At 36.1% G+C, this 23306-nt stretch overlaps 1 protein-coding gene across 1 annotated transcript in view; it reads left to right on the top strand.

Moving 5' to 3' along the window:
- LOC103202721 (argonaute RISC catalytic component 3) overlaps window positions 1-23306 on the top strand; it is a 157242-nt gene that overhangs the window by 69819 nt on the left and 64117 nt on the right. Inside the window, exon 5 of the mRNA XM_007947648.2 lies at window positions 23026-23160. Within this exon, the coding sequence (XP_007945839.2) occupies window positions 23026-23160 (135 nt within the window). The remainder of the gene's footprint in view (window positions 1-23025; window positions 23161-23306) is intronic.

Genomic DNA, 23306 nt, shown 5'->3' with positions numbered 1-23306 from the left:
GACTCTGAATGCCATTCCATTGGTCTGTCTTTATCCCAGTATCATACTGTTGGATTACTACTATAACTTTGTAGTAAATTTTGAAATTAGGAAATATGAGATATGAGTCCACCTATTTTCTTTTTCTTTTGACTATTTGAGGTCCCTTGCAATTCTGTATGAATTTGAAGATTGGCTTTTCCATTTCTGTAAAAAATGCTATTGGAATTTTGACAGAAATTGAATCCGTAGATCTCATTGGAGTGTATCATCATATTAATACTATTAAATCTTCCAATACATGAACAAGGGATGTCTTTCCACTTAATTTTGGTCTTTATTTCTGTAAGCAATGTTTTGTAGTTTTCAGTATACAAGCTTCTTAATTTCCTTGGTTAAATTTATTCCTAGGTATTTTCCTCTTTTACATGCTCATTGTAAATGGAATTTTTTCTTAATATCCTTTTCAGATTGTTCATTTGCTGCTCTATAGAACTACAATTGATTTTTTGTGTGGCGTTGATCTTGGCTAGAACTTCCAATACAGTAGTGAATAGTAATGGTAGTGAAAGCATGCAACCTTGCCTTGTTCCTGGTCTTAAGGGGAAAATTTTTGGTTTCACCATTGGGTATTATGTCAGCTGTGGGCTTTTTAATGATAAGTCTGATAACTAGGAAGGTTTTTGTTTACTTGTTTAACTAGGAAGAATGGCCTGGTAGTCTATTTCTGAAAAATCAACCAATGAAAACCCTAACCTTATGGATCACAGCAGTCTGATCCCATTGTGCATGGGGTCACCATGAGATGTGGGCTGACTCCACAGTAGCTAACAACCACCATCACAAGTAGTAACTATATACTTATACCTTCATGTAGTATCTGGTCTCTTTTTCAAAACAGTGTCTTTCACATCTATTAATGAATAGCACTTACTATTCTACAATACTATTCTTAGAATACTATTTTTCCTCTTCCTTCCTTCCTTTCCTCTCTCTCCTCTAATAATTCATTTTAATCAATATAACATCATTTATATCTTTTTATAATTTTACTCTTTAAATTGCTTACATTTTTACTATTTGACTTTCAACTTTGACTCCTGTCTGTTCCATATAAGGTGAAATCAGTGAATTTATAATGTTTTTTATATTTTCTACTCTCATCATTCAATTATTTGTGTATATTACATTGTTAGAGCATGTAACAGTTATATTCCAGTCTGTCACCTATATCTTACTTATTTTCATCACTACTCACTGCCAGTCCTTTTGCTGAAATTTTTCCTATCATCTCTTTGTTGTAGCTTGTCCTCAAATTACTTCTTTTAAAAAGGACTTACATGAATAAAAGTTGAGTTCTTACATATTGATAACCATTGGTGTATAGACTTATACCTGAAGGGCTGCTTGGCTAGATATAAAATTATTAGACACAGTTTGTTTCCTTAACTTGTAGGTATTTTTTCTGACATTCATTGTTCAGTAAAAAAAAATATGCCCACTTGATTTCTTTTCCCCCTGAAAAAGGACCTAGTTTTTGTGTGTGTGTGTGCATGTGTGTGTGTGTGTAGTTGATGAAAGTGCTTTTTCCAGTTATTTTACTAAATTTTGTCTAGATTTTTTTTTTAATTTCTGTCTTATGTGCTCTTTACTATATTTTTTGTGGTGTTATCTTACCATGTGCTTACTGTAATTTAGTCTTCATTTATTTTAAATTAATTAATTTGGTCTTATTCTTCGACTTCCTTCCTAAATTCTGCAATGCTTATTTTACCTCCTTCCATTGTCTGTCTGTCTCGTTCCTGATTTCTTAAATTCCTGACCTAAGATCTATATATCTATATATAGGATTATAATTTTCATCTATCTTGTAGTATTTTTCTGTTGAGTTTTCTTTGTCATGAATTGCACTGCTTTTTCACATATTTTCTTATAATATATTTGTATGATTACTTACCGCTTTTTTATTGTTCATATTTGAATGAGATTGGCTTTCCCAAATGATATGTTAGAAGGGACAGGGTAATGCTAGGAGCAAGGTAGTCTTCCAATTTCTCTACTCAAGATCTTTGTCCTCTGTTGTTCTCATGAATTCTTTCTTCAAAATATAGCAGCACTTCCTTTACCTCAGTAATGTACATGGTTTAAGAGGTCTGAACTAGTAGCCATGTATTTCCCCAGGTCCTTAATAGCTTCTGCTACCAGTGGATACAGCTCCTTCCTTTTAAAGTACCTACCCCAAATGTTAACAAGTGGAGAATTCATAAAGAATATATAAGAGTTCTTTGTGCTAATTTTTCATGTTTTCTGTAAGTTTGGGATTATTTCAAAAATAAGAAATTATGAAAAAAAATGCTTTCCTTGTTTTTGAGATATGTCATTTCTAGACCACCCTCTATCCACCCTCACAGCACTGTGTGCCCTTCTTTTCTCTACATCCTCCTGAGTTTTCTCCCATTGAATCTCAGTACTAAACACTGTGATTTCTGCTTAGGATAAGACCCTCTCTTTCTGGGAGTGAAAATTTGATTTTCTCTGACTAGGCTTTTTTCATTCCACTTCTGCCATGCTCTGATTTGGCATCTTGCATGTATATTCGACTAGTCTTGAGTTTTGGGACCAGATTTTAATTTGACATTTTCAAGTACAGGCCATCTCTGGATTTTGAAACTCCTTACAGACAACTCCTACTTGACCTTTACTGTTATGTAAATTTGCCCCTCCTTTACAATAATTGTAACAAATTCTTCATAACAATCACCTTCATTTGCAGCTTTTAATTCATTAAGAAAGCTTCTAACCTTTTCTTGCACCAAAGTAAGGCTAAATAAACTGTATGCACCTGTTCCAACTTACAAGCGCTTAAAGACACCCTTAGTAACATCTCATTCGTACTCCAGGGACTGCCTATATTTATTACCTCCTAAATTCAGAGGGGTCGCTATGAGTCAGGTTTAACTCGACGGCACATAACAACAACAACAACAAATTCACTGAAAGGATCCCTGGCAGAGTAGTTAAATGCTTGGCTGCTAACTGAACAGTCGGCAGTTTGAACCCACCAGCCACTCCATGAGAGAAAGATGTGACAATCTACTTCCACAAAGATCACAGCCTTGGAAGCCCTATGGGGAAGTTCTAGTTCTGCTCTGTCCTGTAGTGTCACTGAGTTGAATCAACTCAGTGGCAATGGGAGAAAGAGAGAGTTTCACTGAAAATGTAGATTTTTTTCCCCCTTTCTTTCTTTTCTTTTTTTTTCAACATTCTCTCTATTGCTCTGTATGAGTTCTAGGAGAAAAGTGGGAAAATCTGGAACTAAATTGCTGTTATGTTCCTACTGGAACTTGAAGAACAGCTTTGGATATTACTGAGAAATAATTTCTCTATAACCCATTGGTCAAAGAAATCACAAAATGAATTAAAAAATATTTTTAATTGAAGGGTAATGAAAATAGTGTATAGCAGAATTGGTGTGATAAGCTATAGCAATGTGTAGAGGGAATTTAAAACCTTAAATGCCTACTAGAAAAGAAGAAAAGCTAAAACATAAATGACCTATGCATCATCTTCTATGAATAACAGAAAATTAACACAAAGGAAATAAAGAATAAAAACAAATTAATAAAATAGAAAGCAAATTTACTATATCCTGCAGGTAGAGAGACTTCAAGGTTTTGAAGAAGGATAGTGACATGATCATATTTGTTTTCCAGAAAGAGACCTCTGGCAGCAGTGTGGAAAATAGATAGAGGAGAAAAAACTAATCTGAGAAGCCAGTTAGGAGGCTTTTTCAATCACTAGTTCAGGTAAGAGATGGTAATGGCCTGGTCTAATGTGGGATGGAGAGGAAGGAACATACTATAGGGATTGAGCTGAAAAAATAGGTTTAAATTCCATGTCCAGAAGAGAATTTTGAGTGTGGTTACTAGTATCTTGAATTGATTGAAAACAAGTGAATCAGAAGCTTTACAAAGTTTTTGAAGAAATTGTTTTTGCAAATAAACTACAAGCCTGGTATATCAGTTAAGATTCAACCAGAAAAGCAGAACCAGTGGAAGATACATATATGTAGAAAGAGACAAATTTGTCTTACACTATTGTAGAAATGAGCTAGATGAATCCAAAATCCATTGGGCAGGCCATCAGGAAGGGGAGGCTGAAATTCACAGGCAGAGGCTGACTCTGCTGCCCACAGGTGAATTTCTTCTGTCTCTGGGAAGCCTTAGCCCTGCTTTTAAGTCCCTTCAACTAACTGAATCAGGCCCATCCAGATTATTAAGGTAATCTCCCTTCTTTAAAGTCAAGTGATAAAGACTTTAATTGTATCTACAAAATACCTCCCATAGTAGTACTATTATAGTATTAATCTATAAGGTTATTGTTTGATTGAATAACTAGTGAGTATCTAGCCAAGTTAATACATCAAAAACAAAACTTGGCACACTTGGTCTAGAAAATTCTTTGATTATTCAGTCCCTAAAACAATCTTTAGCTTCCCAAACCTTCAGGACCCATAACTGCTACAAAAACTATAACCCCCAAGAAGGGCATACTATCAATATAGTAACATTGTAACTCTGGGTTTCCATGTATGAATGGTGAAGCTGCCCACTAAAAATAGGGATAGATCTGCTTTTGGTAGTTGGTAGTGTACAATGTATTTTATTATTTATTTATTTTTATTTATTTATTTTTTTGTATATATTGGTGAAATGTAAACATGTCCAAAGGATATATGGATAGAGATATCCAGGACATAGTTGGAAATGTTGGTTTGAAAATCTGTAGTGATGGAAGCTGTAAGTAGAGTTTTAGGACTTCTTCAGTTCTAGAACAAGAGAAATGGAAAAACTTCTTTAGGAATTAAAAACAGGAAAGAGAACAATAAAGTCTTGAGGGAATATTAGCATTTAGGGAAGGAAGAGGAGCTAGTGAGCAAGTAATGATTATCAGAAGCAGTATGGAAGCCAAAGAATGGTATCAAGGAAGCCAAGAGAAGAAATAGATTCCAACTGTAGATGACTTCTCCAATAAAATAAAAAACAAGACAAGAATATCAGTGCTATGTTCTTAGTCACTGTTGTGTTTGCTAACTTCTGTTCTTCTTACAGGTTTCAGTGTACATGTTACTTCCTTGAGAAACAGTGTTTGACACCCTTCTCACCCACATCCAGACATCTCCCTAAGTCTGAGTACCTAAATTTGGTACTTCTCATATATATTCCCATAGCACAGTATACTTTCCCAGTAATGGCATGTATCTCCTGAATTATACTATATAGTTCTGTCTCTCTTTAAAATGAGAGATCCATGAAGCTAGGGACTGTCCATATTGTTCAGCAGTGTATCATCAGTGCCTAGTGTAACTGTTAACCATATTGAGCCAAGAATGAATAAATAAATCCAAGAGCATTGAGGAGGTACGTCCAAATGAGCCTGGAAAGTGAGAGAAATACTTGTAGAAGTGATGTCTTAGCTGTGTTTTAACAAATATAATGAAATCAAGAGTTTAGATTAAAAGGGAGTTACCCAGGAATAAAAGATTTATGAAGCGGTCCCTAAAATATTTTATGAATTGTTTAATGGAAGACCAATTTGCTATGTAAACTTTTACCCAAATCACACTTTTAAAAAAGACATAAAATCTAAATAAATGAAATATTATAGACTTATTGAGAATACTCAATTTTATGTCAATTCTAAAATTAACCTGTAAGTTTAATAAAATTCCCAACAGGCTAGATCATGAAACTTGATAAGTCAGTATTAAGCTTTATATGGAAGAATAAATGACCAAGTAAAGCCAATCCAGTTTTAATGAAGAACAAAGGAAGAAACCTACTCTACTTACTATAAAAGCTATAACAATTATACTATACTATCTTAAGTGCAGGAGCAAATATACAATTTTTTTGTTGTTGTTAAATAATACAAATATATTCTCTTATAATTCTGGCCACTCCTCAGAAAGAAGATTGGGCAGTCTACTTCCGCAGATACCACCTTGGAAACCCAAGGAGCGGTTGTGGGGTCGCTATGAGTCAAATCAACTCGATGGCAGTTGAGTTTGGGTTTGTTTGTTTGTTTGTTTGTTTAAGAATTCTGGCAATTACAAGTCCAGAAAGTTTCACTAGGATAAAGTCAAGGTATTGGCAAGGCTAGTTCCTTCTGGAGACTCAGAGGATCTGTTTCCTTGCCTTTTTCAGCTTTTAGCAACTGCTTGTTTTCCTTGACTTGTAGTCCCTTCCTCCTCTTTCAGAATGCATCATTCAAATCTCTGCTTTTGTCCTCACTTCACTTTCTTCTGATTCTGACTCCTTTTGTTTGGATCCCTCTTATAAGGATTTTGGAATTATATTGGGCCCACCTGGATAATCCAATATAATCCTTCCATCTCAAAATCCTTAATCACATCTACAAAGTCCCTTTTGATATATAAAATAGCATTCACAGGTTCTGGGGATTAGGATATGGACTTATCTGAGGGCCATTTTTCAGCCTATCATAATTGGTTTATAGATAATCCTAAATGTAAAGACCAAAACTTCGGAATTCTTTCAGAAAAAAAATAAAAGATATCTCTAATGTTGAACAAGGTACAAAATATACAAGCCATAAAAGAAAATACTGATAAACTCAACTGTTCTCATAGGCAGCATATATACATGGCCCCTGCACATGCTTTCATGAAAGCATTCCATATATTTTTTTCTAAATATTTTTTTAAAACATCTGTTAGTATTATTGGGATGGGGGGAGAACCTCACTGCCATCGAGTCTATCCTGACTCAAAGCTACCCTGACTCATCGTGACCCCTCCTTGGTTTTCCAAGGTGGTATCTCTACAGAAGTAGATTGCCCAGTCTTCCTTCCAAGGAGTGGCTGAGTAGCTTTTGGGTTTGAACCACCAGCCTTCTGGTTAGTGTTATGAAAGGCTCCATAAACAAAGTTATAGGACTAACAGAGTATATGCAGCATATAAAAGCAGGAGATTCTACAATAAAAAACAGATAGTTTACAAAAGGAGAAACCCAAATGGCCAACAAACACATGAAAAGATTCCGAAATTAATTAGGAATCAGGAAATTGCAAATTAAATCCATAAGGTAATGTTTCACGGGCATCAGATTTAGAAAATTTTAAAATCTTGTAAAATACCAAATGTTGGTGATAATGAAGTATTAGAAACACACACACACTATTGGTAGGAGTATGATTTGATAGAACCACTTTGGAGAGAAGTTTAATATCTAGTAAAAATGAAATAAAATTGGTATTATACATATTTTAAAATTCATAATATACCTTAGAGATATTTTGCATATGTGCCTGAGGCATTGTTTATAATAGCAAAAAAATGGAAACAGCCTAAAGTCCTATAAATATTGAATAAATAAATTGTTACATGATATTGTAAAGTATTATACATAACAATTAAATGAGTGAACCAGATCTTCATATATCAATATGCATTATTATCAGGTCCCTCTGACACCTTGGAGTGAAATCCTGGGTCATACAGTAGTTCTATTTGTGATTTTTTGAGGAATCGTCATCCTGTTTACCACAAAAATTGTACCATTTTACATTCTCAGCAGTGGATAAAGGTTCCAATCACCCCACATCCTCACTAACATGTTATTTCTGTTTGTTTGATCATTACCATTCTAATAGGAGTGAAGTAGGATCTCATTGTGGTTTTGATTTGCGTGTCTCTCGTGGCTAATTGAGGAGCTCTGGTGGCACAGTGCCTAAAGCACTTGACTGCTAACCAGAAGTTTGGCAGTTAAAACCTACCAGCCACTCTGCGGAAGGAAGGTGGGCCAATCTACTTCCGTAAAGATTTACTGCCTTGGAAACCCAGTAGAGGTTGTTATGAGATGGATTCAACTTGATGGCAGTGAGTTTTTGAGTTTTTGACTAATTATGTTGAGTATCTTTTCATGTGCTTGTTGGCCACTTGAATATCCACTTTGGTGAAATGTCTTTTGAAGTCTTTTGCCCATTTTTTAATTGGATTATTTGTCCTTTTGTTACTAAATTATAAAAGTTTTATATATATAGTTTGCATGTTAGACCAATGAATATGGGACTTTTTTCCCAGTATATACATTGCCTTTTTACTCTTTTAATAAAGTCCTTTGATGAATGAAAGTATTTAAATTTCATAAGGTTCTAGTTATCTGTTTTGTCTTCTGCTGCTCATCCATTTGTTGCTTATATTTGATAATCTATCATTTAAAAAGCCAACTCTTCCAGCTACATCCCTATATTTTCTTCCAAGAGTTTTATGGTTTTAGCTTTCACATTTAGGTCCTTGAACCATTTTGAATTAGTTTTTGTGTATGATGTGAGGTATGGAACCTGATTGATTTTTCTCCCTATGGAAAACAAATTTCCCAGCACAATTTGTTCTAAGAGACTGTTCTTTCTGCATTGAATGGACTTCGCATCCTTGTTGAAAATCAGTTGCCCATAGATATTGAATAAGTTTATTTTTTTTTTAAGTGTGAAAAAATGTAATGCTGCTTTGAAAACTGATGAGTGAGAATATTGCACTGACCGCCTTACTTATGTTTCCTCTTTTGTTTCTGTGGGATTTTGATTTTGTAACCCGTGCACTTGGTATACTGCAATTAACAAAACAGTCATTACTGAATGTGAAATCAGCTAGAGAAGACAGGTATTGAGAGATGTATAATGAGTTCTACGAAGGAGAAGTACTGAATGTAGTGGGAGCCATTCTAGACTGAGCAGTTGAGGAAGGTTTCCATGAAGAAGTGATGTTGTTGTTGTTATGTGCCATCGAGTTGGACCCAAATCATAGTGACCCCCTCCTTGGGTTTCCAAGGCAGTATCACTACAGAATTAGATTGCCCAACCTTCCTTCCAAGGAGTGGCTGGTGGGTTTGAACCGCCAGCCTTCTGGTTAACAGTCAAGTACCTTAGGCACTACGCTACCAGAGCTCCTAAAGAGAAGGCCCGGCTACCTGGCAGGGAGCGGCTGGTGGGTTTGAACCTCCAGCCTTGGTTGTGGCAGGTGACTGCCTTAGGCCTGAGGCCATCCCCTAGGGCCAGCAGATGGGAGCTAAATGAAGTTGGTGGTGGAGATAAGCACAGAAAAGTATTCTAAGAAAGGGAGTGATTTAATTCTCACTAATTATGTGATTTAATCTTGTTTCCAGAATGGTGGTTTTGGTGGTATTTAATACCACTAAATACCAGTAGTATTGTTTTAGTGGTATTTAAGTGTCTGAAGTATGTAACTCAAAAACATTTTTCAGATTTTAACATTTCTAAAATTGGGAGCTGTCTTACAGGTGATGGTTTGTCAGCTTAATTAGCAGGGATTTTCTTTTTTAAGGATACATAAAATCTTGTTGCATCTTAGAATCGGTGATATCTTAAGATTTGATGGAATGCAAACTAAATTCTTTAGTTTAGCCTGCTTTTAAGGCCAGACTCATTTGCAACTTGGATTTTCTATAGTAATCCTTATATTTTTTAGGAGCATCGTAGTGAATATGATGTTTGTTAGTCATTTGTATCATTTAGGTGATAACCCCAACTGAATTTGAGAGAAATAAAGTCCCTTGCCCAAGGTCATATAGCTTGCTTCTACTTAAATGGTAGCTGTCAAGTCTACTGATTCCAAGTCTAATGCCCTTAATCACAGCTCTGTACTACATTCTTTAAGAAGCAGGATTTGTGTGACAGGCAAATCTGAGACTTAGGACATCTGAGTTGGTAAACTATTTTGATTTACTTTCTTATACTTTTCTGTAAAAAAAAAAAATGGCTTTCTACAAGACATTCACTATCTGTTTTGCTCCTAGAATAAATAAATGGTTTAGAATGTCTTGGTTTTCTAGTGCTGTTATAACAGAAATATCACAAGTGGATTGGCTTAACAAGTAGGACTTTATTCTTTTACTGTTTAGGAGGCTAGAAGTCCAAATTCAGAGTGCTGGCTCTAGGGGCTAGCTGAAAGCTCCTCAGCATTGAACTTTAGCTCTTCCTCTTATTCCAGGCCCACTGGAGCTGGAGGTCTTTTAACTCAGGCAGCTGCTGGCTGCTGAGGCTGACAAACCCAGGGTTGGCAGGTAAAATGGCACCATCCCAAGATCAGCAGGCAACGCAGCAGACCATGGCTCAGCCAAATGCAAGGTCCAGATGTACCAAAAAGCTTGAGACCATTCTCAAAACTTGTTCTTATATACTGGAAGCAGGCCATACCCCAAAGGCAACTAATTAGCTACTCACAGCAGATTTCACCCTGGAGATGATTGCAATTTAATCATGGGGAATAACTACATCCAGTTTCCCAGCCACTCAAAACCATGGCCCAGCCAAGTTGACAAACAGCCTTAACTACCACACAGAGTTTAGTCATTATAATTTATCTTTGCTTTAGAATCAAAAGTTCATACTGAATATGCTTCCTTTGAAAAGAAAACAGATTGCTAGTAAGTAGAGTATTAATCACAATATTAGTTTTGCTTGCTTCATGTGTTTGTCTTCTTGAGTTCAGATACACGAGCTCTGAGATAAGAAATAATTTTATTCTGTAATATTCAAATTGTACTCTCAGAAGTAGATCAAAGTAGAATATTTCTTTGGAGTAAAATGAAAACCATCTGATTCAGGCAGCAGCACAGGAATTCTATCAACAGATGGTCAAGCGAAGTCAAGATACCTGGTCAGGCTTACCCGTGCACTCTGCCCTCACATTAGAAGAACAGTATAATGGCAATAGGCATCTCAGTGACATCTTTCATCAGATCTGTTTCTTGAGTTACACAGTTTCAGTTTGGTTGAGTATGCCCTTTGGTGCACAACTGTCCTCTTGGGATCATACTCACTATCATCCTGGAAATTCATTTTGTCTTTTTCCTATATATTTATCTTCTGTTTTCTGTCTCCTTTTAATAAATTTTCAGAAGCTTCACGAGTAAAGAATACACAAGATGTAAATTTTTTGACACCTTATACCTTGGAAAATGATTTCATTTTATCACCAAGCTTAAATAATAGTTTTAATTGGGTGTAGAATTCTGTGTTGCAAATAATTTTCCTTCAGAATTTTGATACCATCACTCTGTTTTATTGAAACAGCTTTATTGAGGATTAGTGTACATACTATAAAATTTACTTTTTCTTTAAGTGTACATCTATTATCTTTCTGCTGTCCTTATTTTGCTTTACCTTCTAGAAAATTTCACCAACTTCCTATTTCAACCCTCTGTTCACTCTTTCATTTCTGCTGTTACATTTTTAATGTTTAATAGTTCTTTTTTTATTTTCTGATATTTTTTACAACATGCTGTTCTTGTTTCACAAGTACAGTATCTTCTCTTAGCTCTCTGAGCATAATTTATTTTGGCGCTTTCTTTCTGCATATACTTATGTTTCCTCTAGATTCCTTTTTATTTATTTTGATCTCTTCTTTTTTCCATTTTTGAGAGTTTCCTTAGATATCTAGTGTCCTTGGTTATCTACTTGTGATTCAGTGGCAGTCTCAAACACTGACTAGAACGTCTGAAGACATTGGTGGGACTTGCTGACTTTGAGTATCACAGGATGATTTCAGTGGTCTGGTGTTAGGGAACCCACAGTGCTAGTTTCTTATGATCTATCCTGTTGCACTGGTCAAGTTACCCAAAGATGAGTCTTCTAAACTCCTGCCTGAAGCATAAGCGTCTGGTTACTTGCACCCTGGAAGCCAGGTTGAGGATTGTGGCTCAGGGTAGGGGCGGGGTGGCAAGTTTCTGTATTCAGCATTTAATATGATTATGGTCATTTAGTCTTTTTTTTTTTTTTTTTTCTTTTGGTACAGTCCTGTGCCCTCAGCTGTGCCTGGCATCCTCCCTACAGAGAGCCTTTGTTTTATTTTTTCCAGAAAATAAACCTTCGAATTTATGCTGGGATGCTGAACAGTGGGGCAGTTGTTCAGCAGTGTGGAGCTAGGGAGAGGATCAAGGGCTCCACCTGCTTCTCAGATAGCTTTTCTCTTTATTTTTCTATACTGTCCCCATCCTTTTTACCACTAGTTTCAGAGTTATTTCTTGTGCCTTTAAAACATTCTAGAGTGCAAATGCAGTTGGTTCTTACCTTTCCCCACAGCGAGCTTAGGATTTCTTTTCTTGGGTCGGCTATGTCAGTTACAACTTGGTCACTTGTGTTTTGTCTTCCAAAATGTTGATTTGTTTTCTCTACTGTTTTCCCTCCTAGGTTTATATAGTTTATTTATTTTTATTCCTTGCCATAGTTATAGTGGAGTTGGAGGAATAAACAAATGTTTGTGGTTAATCTAAAATATTAACCTAGAATCTGTTATTAAACAGCAGCAGCTTTGTTTGGTTTATCTCTAAATTCTACCCATAGTGGAGTCCCTGATATAGTAGGTATTTAATAAATGTTTAAGTAGATGATTAAGTCTTATTTTACATCTGTTTTAGTTATTTAACACTGTATAACAAATTACCCTAAAACATAGTGACTTAAAACAAGCAATAAACAAGAGCTCAGAAGTGGCTTAGCTAGGTGGTTCTGGTTCAGTATCTCTCAAGAGGCTGTAGTTAAGATGTCATCTAGGGCTACAACCGTCTTAAGCCTTCACTAGGGCTGAGAGATCCACTTCCAAGATAGCTCACTTAGGTGGTAACAAGTTAGAGATCACTATTTGCAGGAAACCTCAGTTCCTTGCCACAGGGACCTCTCTCTCTAGGGCCTATTAAGTGTCTTCACAACATTGTACCTGGCTTCCCCTAGAGCAAATAATCCCTGAAAGAACAAGGTATGAGTCTTCTAAACTCCTGCCTGAAGCATAAGCGTCTGGTTACTTGCACCCTGGAAGCCAGGTTGAGGATTCTGGCTCAGGGTAGGGGCGGGGTGGCAAGTTTCTGTATTCAGCATTTAATATGATTATGGTCATTTAGTCTTTTTTTTTTTTTTTTTTTTCCTTTTGGTACAGTCCTGTGCCCTCAGCTGTGCCTGGCATCCTCCCTACAGAGAGCCTTTGTTTTTTTTAAGATCCACCATTGAAAGTGACATTCTATCATTTTAATAATATGTGGGAATATAAAGAACTTAGAATGATCATAAATGTTTTAAAGAAGAACAAAGTTCTCATTTCAAGACATGGCATAAAACTATAGTAATCATAATCAAAGAAGTGGTATATTGGTTAAAGATAGACATATAAATCAACTTATAGAATAGCTACAGGTGGTTGGTTTGGTTTTTTTCTTTCAGTTTTTTTTTTTTTTTTTTTTTTTTTTTTGGGTGAAAGTTCACAGAGCAAATTCACTTTCCATATAGCAGCTCACATACACTTTGTCTCATGACATTAACTGCGATTTCCCACAGTACAACAGCTCCCTTTCCACTTCCTCCCCATAGTTACCTCTTCCCTGTGTCCTTCCCTCCATGAACTCCTGCCCCCTGAGATGTCCCCCTGTGCATACACTGCCCTTCTATCCTCCCATGATTGATCTGTCCAAAGAGTGTATCTGCCTAATATAAATGTTCAGCTCATATCCCTGTCTTTTGTTTGGCTGGAAGCCACAAGTGTGGGTTCAATCCCAGACCTGACAGCAGCAAGGGGCCAGAGTCTCAGTGGTTCCTCAGGCTCTATCAGACCAGCAAACCTGGTCCCTTTTTTTTTTTTTTTTTTTTTAATGATTTTGAGTTTTGTTCCACATTGTTCTCCCAGTCTACCCAGGATCTCCTACATAGATCTCCCTGCAAGTGGTTGACAGTGGTAGCCAGGCACCATCTAGTTCTTCTGGTCCCACGGTCGTATAGGCTGAGGATCACATGGTATACCAGTTGCTTGGACTAATTGTTTCCATGTGTCTTTGGTTTTCTTCATTCTTCTTTGCCATTGATTTATTTTTGATAAGGGCTTACCTAATTCAGAGGGAAGAGAATAGTCTTTTTCAGTAAATGGTGTTGAAACAATTGAATAGTTGTATGAGAAAAAAATAAACATTATCTCCTATTTCACACAGAAAAATTGATTCAAAATATATCACAGAACAAAATACAACTGAAACTGGAAGTTAGCTAGGAAAAATATTCATGACCTTGGAGTAGGCAAAAATTTCTTAGTAAATTATAAGCCAGCCCTCTGGTTAGCAGTCAAATGCCTTAGCCACTGCACCACCAGAGCTCCCCTTTGTTTAAATTAAAACCTCTTAAAAAGATCATTATGAAATTGAAAAGACAAGCTATATCTGGGAGAAAGTATATACCTGTGCAAAAGACTTATATCCAGATTATATGAAGAACTTCTACAACTCAGAGAACATGGAGGGGGGAAAAAATAGATAAAAGACTTGAACAGATAATGAACAAACAAAGATATGTGGATGGCCAAAAAGCATTGAGAAGATGTTCCTATTGTTGATAATCTAGAAAATATAAAAGCCACAATGAATGAGAAACAAGATGACCAGGTACGAGTTCAAACAGAAATATACCCATGACCGTATACAGATTTGACAGACAATATTTCTACAAATGCATCTATATAAAAATGTCCATATATATATAATAGAGCTAACTGGGAGCAAAGTTAAGATACCTTCTTATCCATAACCAAACACCTGGAAGGAGTGAGTTGCTGGACCTACAGGCTTGAGACCACTGTCATGGGAGACATCAATCTCAATTGGCACAACATAGTTCTACATCCTACTTTGGTGAGTAGCAACTGGGATCTTAAAAGCTTGTGAGTGGCCATCTGAGATGAAACTGTTGGTCTTATCTGAAGCAATGAAAAAAAAATCAAATGGACATGGAAACAATTAGTCCGAGGGACTAGTGGATCATGGGAATCTCACCCTATATTGCTCTGAGACCAGAACTAATAGATGGTGCCCAGCTTCCATTGCCAACCACACTGGAAGGAATCAAAGTGGGAGATCCTGAATAGAGTAGGAGAAAAATGTGGAACAAAATTCAAAAACATAAGACCAGGATTACTGATTTGACTTGTAAAACCCCTGAGACCATAGCCCCTTGTTAGCCCCTTGTTAGCCTTCAGGCCTGGAATTGAACTCACTCCTGTGATCTAACTCTCAGCCAAACAGTAGGCAGGCCTACTAATGGAACAATTACACCAGGAAGATGTACTCCTTAGAACAGTCAACATGAGGGATCAGAGGAATGGCATTTGCACAGGATGAGAGCTAGGAAGGCAGGAATACATAGGAAAGAAGACCACAGGAAGTGGGTAATTGCAGGGCGGATGTGGGAGTAGAGCCGTTACATTGTGGGGATTGTAATCAGTGTCACAAAACAAAATGTATATGAAGTGTTGAAGTGAAAACCGTTCTGCTCTGTAAAATTTCACAATAAAAAGTTAACAAAAAGAGAGATACCACTTCACACTCACAGTGTGTTATGCAGCTAAATTAAAAAGACTGACAATGTCAAGTGTTGTCAAGGATGTAGAGCAACTGGAAATGGTAGGAGTGAAAAATGGTACAAACACTTTGAAAAATAGGTTGTCAGTTTCTTTTAAACAGTCACTCACCAGATGAACCACCAGTTCTACTGACCAGTCTTTACCCAAGAGAAATGAAAATATATGCACACATAAAGATTTGTACATGTATGTTTATATTTATAATAGCTGGAAACAATTCATATATCCAACAGCAGGTAAATAGAGAAACAAGTTAGGTCATTCATACAATAGAGATCTACTAATTATAAAGAACAAATTATTAATGTATGTGCAACAGCATGGATAATTCTCAGTTATGAAGTTTAGCCAAAAAGGCAGACATAAAATCATATATATGGTATGATTCCATTTATATAAAATTCAGAAACTAATTAATCTGTTATGAAACAAATCAGATAAGATATGGGAGGAATCATTCCAAAGTACTCATGATTACAAAGGGGCAGGAAAGTTTTTCTGGGATGATTGAAATGTTCTGTCTAATTTGAATGGTAATAGTTTAACAATTGCTGTCGAGTTGACTGATTCATGTGTGTGTCAGAGTAGAACTGTCTTCCACAGGGTCTTCAATGTTATTTGTTGGAAGAAGATGGCCAGGCTTTTCTTCTGTGGCACCTCCGGATGTCATGAACTGCCAACTTTTCAGTTTACAGTTGAGCACTGACTGTGACAGAGTACCCACTGAGATGTTTCAACAAACATATTCAGCAGTGGAGGCACTTAATTCATTTATGCCAAGAAATTTGAAAGACAGCTGCCTCGCCAACTGACTGGAACAGATTTATATTTGTATCCATTACAAAGAAAGGTGATCCCACAGAATGTGGAAATTATCAAATATCATTAATAGCACATGCAAGTTAAATCTTGCTAAAGATAATTCATGAGTGGTTTCAGCACTGTATTGACAGGGAACTTGCATAAATGCAAGTTCAGAAGAGGACATGGAACTAGGGATATTATTGCTGATGTCAGCAGATGCCTTTGAATTGTGATGTTAGCAAAGAGTGCTGAAAATACCAGGACTACCAGAAGAACAAACAAATACGTCCTGGAAGAAGTGCAGCCAGAATGCTCCTTGGAAGTGAAAATGGCTGGACTTCATCTCACATACTTTGGTCATGTTGTCAGGAGGGACCATTCCCTGGAGACAGATACCATGTTTGGTAAAGTAGAGGGCCAACAAAGAAGAGGAAGGCCCTCAACAAGATGGATGGACACAGTGGCTACAAGGATGGGCTCAAGCATAACAAGGATTGTGAGGATGAGGCGAGACTGGGCATTGTTCCTTTGTGTTATACGTAGGGTCCCTATGAGTTAGAGCCAACTCGACGGCACCTAACAACAACAACAACAAGATACTTGCTTTCATAAGTGATTGTATTAGTTTATATTTCTGTCATATGTGTGAGAGCTTTCATTCTCTCATTGGCTTATTATCAATTGGTGTTATTAATCTTGAAATGTTTTACCAATCTAAGCCAAACCAAACTCACTGCCATCGAGCCGATTCCAACTCGTAATGACCCCCATTGGGTGTCCAAGATGATAAATCTTTATGGAAGTAGATTGCCCAGTCTTCTGCGGAGTGGCTGGTGGGTTTGAACCACCAACCTTCTGGTTGTAGTCAAGTGCCTTAAGCACTACACCACCAGAGGTGTAAAATGGTGACTCAATACTGTTTTTACTAAATTTGTTTTATTATAAATAAAGGTAATTTGTGAGGGTTCCTATTTTTTTTTTCTATTTAGGTTTCTCTTCTATGAAATACCTGCCAATATCCATTGCTACTTTGTATTGGTTTATCTTGATTTTAGGAACTGTTTAAATATTTTAGATATTAATTCTTAGTTATATCCATTGCAGATATGTTCTACCAATCTGTTATTTTTTTAAAACTTTATGATTCCATTTTTTAAAAAAATATCAAGAAATTCTTCCCTACCGCTAAGATCATAAGAATAGTCTACATTTTCCTCTAAAAATGTGCTTTTCATTTCATATTTAGATCTCTGAATATGAATTTGTTTTTGTATATAGTGTGAAATAGACTTTCATCTCTGTTTTACTGGTCTATGTGTCTATCCCTGAGGAACCTTCATGGCACAGTGGTTAAGCACTTGGCTGCTAACCAAAAGGTTGGCAGTTTGAACCTATCAGAATGATCCACAGGAAAAAAGATGGCCAGTCTGCTTCTATAAAGATTTATGTTGTTGTTATGTGCCGTCGAGTCACACCCGACTCCTAGCGACCCCTCCTTGGGTTTCCGAGGCAGTATCACTACGGAAGTAGATTGCCCCATCTTCCTTCCGAGGAGTGCCTGGTGGGTTTGAACCGCCAGCCTTCTGGTTAGCAGTCAAGTGTCTTAGCCACTATGCTACCAGAGCTCCTATAATATAGATTTATAGCCTTGGAAATCCTATGGGGCAGTTCTGCCCTGTACCATAGGGTCACTGTGGATCAGAATCAACTCAATGGCAGTAGGTGTCTTTACCCACAGTGTCTTGATTTGAATAGGGTCTTAGTCTGGGATCTTTAGTGTAGCAAAACCAGTAAAGTATATACAGATATATATAGAGAGAAATTTACTTAAAGAAAATGGCTCGCACAATTGTGGGGGCCAGCAAGTCCCAAATCCATGGATCAGACAACAGGCTGAAGACCTCTGCTGGCTTAAGTCGTTGCTTGCGGGGGCTGAGGAACCCAAAATCTGCAGGTTAGGCAGCAGACTAGAGGCCTCTGCTGACTCACAGGGTTCCAGGGGTTGGTGAATCAAAAATCTGTAAGTCAAGTGGCAGGCTTCTGCAAGCTTATATTCCAAGGACTAGATATCAGGCGATGAGAAGGGTGCAGGGTTAAGAAGAGAGTAACCTTTGTGAAGCATTCATTTATATACTGGATGCAGGCCACACCCCTAAGGAAACTCCCCTTCCAATTGATTGACTGCTAACATCAGCTCACACAATGGAAGGTGGTTTACATAGTGTCTGCCAAACCACTGAGAATTGTAGCCTAGCCAAGTTGACACATGACATAAACCATGGCAAATAGTATTATAACAAATCTTGATGTCTGATAAGGCAGACATTACTCTTAAAAATTGTCTTGGCTGTTTTTGTCTCATTGCTCTTTCATGTTAATTTTACTATTAGCTTCTCAAGTTCCAGGGGAAGAGGAGAGTACTTAAAAACCTTGTTTACTTTGATTGAAATTGCTTTATATTTGCAAATTATTTTGGAGATAATTTACATAAACAGTTTATTATTCAGTGTATTTAGGTCTTCTGAAATGCTTTTCAATAATAATATTTATCGCTCCTAACAAAGAACCCTGGTGGTGCAGTGGTTAAAGCATTCTGCTGCTAATCAAAAACAGTCTGCATTTCAAACCCACCAGCCGCACAACGGGAGTAAGTTTTGGTAGTCTGTGTCTGTAAAGATTTATAGCCTTAGACACTTTATAGGACAGTTTTATTCTGGTAGGATCACTGTGAGTCAAAATAGACTCAACGACATTGGGTTTGGGTTTGGTTTTATTGCTTCTATCAGTCTTTTCTATAGATTTCATCCCAGATGCCTTGTATCTTTTGTGTAAAATGGTATCTTTTTTAAGTTAGATTTTAAGTTTGTTATTCATGTATAAGAATGTAAATTTTTCTGTGTTGATCTTAAATCTAGCAACCTTGCTGAACTCTCTTATTCCAGTAATTTATGGATTTTATTGGATTTTCTATATAGACAGTCATACCGTAAAAAATAATGATTTTGTTTCCCCCTTTCCAATCTTTCTTTTATTTCTCTTTACTTGCCTTGCTGTGCTATCAAGGATTTCCTGTTAAATTAAGTTGTACTTACTGTAGATTTTTGGTAGATAACTTTATCAGAGTGTAGAAGTTCCCTTCTAGTTCTGGTCCAGTAAGAGCTGTATTTGCTATGGTTCTGGATTTTATCAAATGCTTTTTTTGCAGCAGTCGTCTATGGAGATGATCTGTATTTATTTTTTTCAATATGTTAATGTAGTGTATTTTATCAGTAGATCTTTAAATGTTTAACATAAACATTACAGTTTTGATTAAAAAAATAGCTAATTGTGTAAGGAGAAGAAGAAATAAGATGCACCTATATGTAGTGTATAAAATATTAAAGATTGTTGGAGTAAGCGGATCTTACTTGCGGGGGCTGTAACTAACTCAAAGCTGTATTCACTGATTTTAACCCAATTTTTGGAAGAGCTTTTTATTACTAACACTAATATTTGCCTCAAATGCCCACCTTCCTGTAGAAAAGATGGTAAACAGTAAGATGATTAGAAGACTAGTGGGATAACCAGTAGGGAAAAGTAGTAGAAGAGTGAGTTAAACAGGAGAACTAATTCTAGCACGTTGCAACTCTGATGTGAAAGTCTGTAGTTGTGGATGCTAATGTTATGATAATCCAGTGAAGGAAATTTACCTGTAGCATTAAAGAAAAAACAAAATAAGCATGTTATTCACCATATATTCGTTATCCTTGTTTATTTTTTAAAAATTAGCCCTGAACTTAAAGAATATGAATACATAACTTAAATTTGGTATGTATCCTGCCAGATAGATATATATTATATATATATATATATATATATATACACCCACATTTTCACAATAGAAGAATACATTACAGTGTATACATTTTTTACTACTATAGATTTGAATAAGATAATGTTACTACAATCTTATCAGTCTCTTTTTAATCTGTAAGAAAATTTAGGAATATTTCTCAAACCTAATTGGATGAAAGTTTACCAGTGAATATCAATTTCTCTTAAATATTCATTGGAATATTTTTGTAATAGTGACAAACCAAAACCAATGTAAATATTCATCATTAGGGACATGAAGTATATCCCTACAATGGGATACCCTATGATCATGAAAAGAATGTTACCACATTAGTTACCATATTAGTACATAAAGCTCTATCTCTAATAATATAATAAGAAAAGAAAAATCAAAGCCCAGAAAAGTGTTTCTAATGTTGTACCATTTGTGGGTTTTTTTTTTTTGTAACATGAAAGAGGAAGTATATATTCGCTTCATTATCATCCACCCATACTATGGACTATGGAGGCCATGTATGTACTGACATGGAAAGATCTCTAAGACTTCTTGTTAGTTTAAAAAATAACAATGAAAGAGGTATAGAGCATTTGTCATCTAATTTCTTATTTAACAAAGTTACATGTACATTTTTTGTGAGTACATATTAAAAGGATAATATGTATACATATCTAACTATTAAAATGTTACTTCTTAAAGATACTTGAGGAGATGAGGTTGGGACTACTGAAGGAGACTTTGAATTTTTTATGATGAGACTTTATTTACATATTTTTTCTTTAATAAAGAGAAGAAAATTATTATGTGCTAACTACAAAAATGATGATGCTCTACAGATAAATATAACAAGAAGAAAATAAAAAGTACCCATGGTAAGCCCAACTATGCACACATAGTCTGAGGTAACCACTGTTAAAGCTTTGATAAATATCTTTCCAGAGGTAAGAGACATTTTATGAAGGACACTTAGCTCAACAGTGGACATGTTTTTTGAGTGAAAACATAACTTGATAGCATGTAGTTTATTATCTGTTTTGGTTTTACATTTCATTGTATCCCTGGTGTCTTTATACAGTGCTTAGCACATAAAAGAAGTCCCTGGGTAATGCAAACAGTTAAGCGCTTGGCTACTTACCAAAAGATGCATCGCAAGAAAGGCCTGGTGATCTACTTTGAAAAGGTTTTGTTTGTTGTTGTTGTTATGTGCCGTCAAGTCGGTTGAAAAGGTAGCAGCTGTTTAAACCTTATGGAATGACCATGGCCTTTAGATATCCTTCAAGGCTGGAACTGAACTCACCCCCGAGGATCAGCTTTCAGCCAAACAGTAGGCCTATAAATTGAACAGTAACGCTAGTGAGGAATATACTTCTCAGAACAGTCAACCATGTGGAACCAAAAAGGCAGCATTTGCCCAAAAACAAAGCTCAGAAGGCAAGAAGGGGCAGGAAAGAAGAACGAGTGGAAGTGGGGAACTCAGAGAGAGGAAGTAGGAAGAGTGCTCTTACCTAGAAGCCCACTGCTGTCAAGTCGAACCCAACTCATAGCGACCTCTCTTTGGGTTTCCAAGGCAGTATCAGATTGCCCAACCTTTCCTTCTGAGGAGTGGCTGGTGGGTTTGAACTGCCAGCCTTCTGGTTAGCAGTCAAGTACCTTAAGGAATTGTAATTAATGTTACAAAACAAAATATGTGTAAATTGTTGAATGGAAAACTAATCTGCTCTGTAAGCTTTCACCCAAACTACAAAAGAAGAAAAAAAATACCTACAGAGCACCATTCTACTGTGCAAGTAACAAGGGTTGCCATGAGTTAGAATCAATAGCAAATGGTTTGGTTTTGGTTTAGCACATAAAAGCAGTCAGTGTTAAGTTATGTGTTTAAGAAATGACTGATGGTGATTTACTAACCATTCTGAAGCTCTTCTAGTTCCAAAACCCAAGGTAAGGAAAGCATGCTGGTTGCGTAATAGAAAATCACCAACTGTATGTAACACAGTAACACTGGGCAGATGCCCCTTAGTGTTATTATTCCCTGTAGCTTGGATTAGTACCAACAGTGTTAGATAAATATCACTGCCTTTTCAAATCTATACCAACACATGGAAAGCTTTCACCAGAGTAGGTAAATAGTCTAGAATGGTGTAGAAAGCCTTGTTTAAGAAAGAATACCTATCCTTCTGATCTGCCAAAGGTGCCTGGCCTTCTTTGTCCTCATATAGGGCATATAGAATCTTGTAGCTAGGAACACTTTTCTATACATGTAATATAGAATGGAATGATTTATTTGCCATTATGTGGAAGATAGAGTCTAAAAACTGTAGTATTTGACCTCTGTTCTCGTGGCTGTCTTGCAATCAAACAGAGGTCGAGTTGAAACTTAGTTTAGTTTTGGAAATTTCCTATGTATGTATATACCCCTACTCTTCACTTACCAATTATCTTGTTATCTGACATTTTGCTTTATGACAGTAGTAAAAAAATCTAATTGTATTGCACATTAACAACATACATCTGTCAGTAATGAACGCTGAGGTGTGAGATGAGAGTAACACTGGCTGTGATGGTTAAGGTAATACGTTACTTTGGCTGAGCCATGATTCTTGGTGGTTTGGCAGTCATGTAATGATATAATTTGACGGTTGTGTAATGATGTAGTCATCTTCCATTTTGTAATCTGATGTGGTCATCTCTCATTTTTGTATGACACTGATTTTTGCATAACGACCTGGTCTTTGGGATCTAACTATGCCAGTAAATGAGGAGTGGGTATATATATATATATATACACACATATATACATATATATACATGCATACACATACATGTAGCATATACGTATGTACATACATATACAGTATACAAATATATATATAAAGGATCTTTTTAATTATAAAGGTACATAATTATCATGGAACCTAAAATGAAGTTTCTGAATTTCTTTAGGAAAACATTAATTTGTGCTGTTTGTGTTTTTCTTTAGTTTCTGCCACTGCCTTCTACAAAGCACAACCTGTAATTCAGTTCATGTGTGAAGTTCTTGACATTCATAACATTGATGAGCAACCAAGACCTCTGACTGATTCTCATCGTGTAAAATTCACCAAAGAGATAAAAGGTGAATTAATTAGCATTTAGAACAACTTAACTATAAAATGCATGATTATAATAAACTTTTATCAAACTATTTCTTCATAATTAACATCTATTTGTATAATGTCACCAGTAAAAATATAAATCAATTATAAAATATTACATTAAATT

Source organism: Orycteropus afer, unplaced genomic scaffold, assembly GCF_000298275.1.
Source record: "Orycteropus afer afer isolate SDZICR_OR568_19922 unplaced genomic scaffold, OryAfe1.0 scaffold00192, whole genome shotgun sequence".
NCBI lineage: Eukaryota > Metazoa > Chordata > Mammalia > Tubulidentata > Orycteropodidae > Orycteropus > Orycteropus afer.
This window is presented reverse-complemented; position numbering and strand designations above follow the sequence as displayed.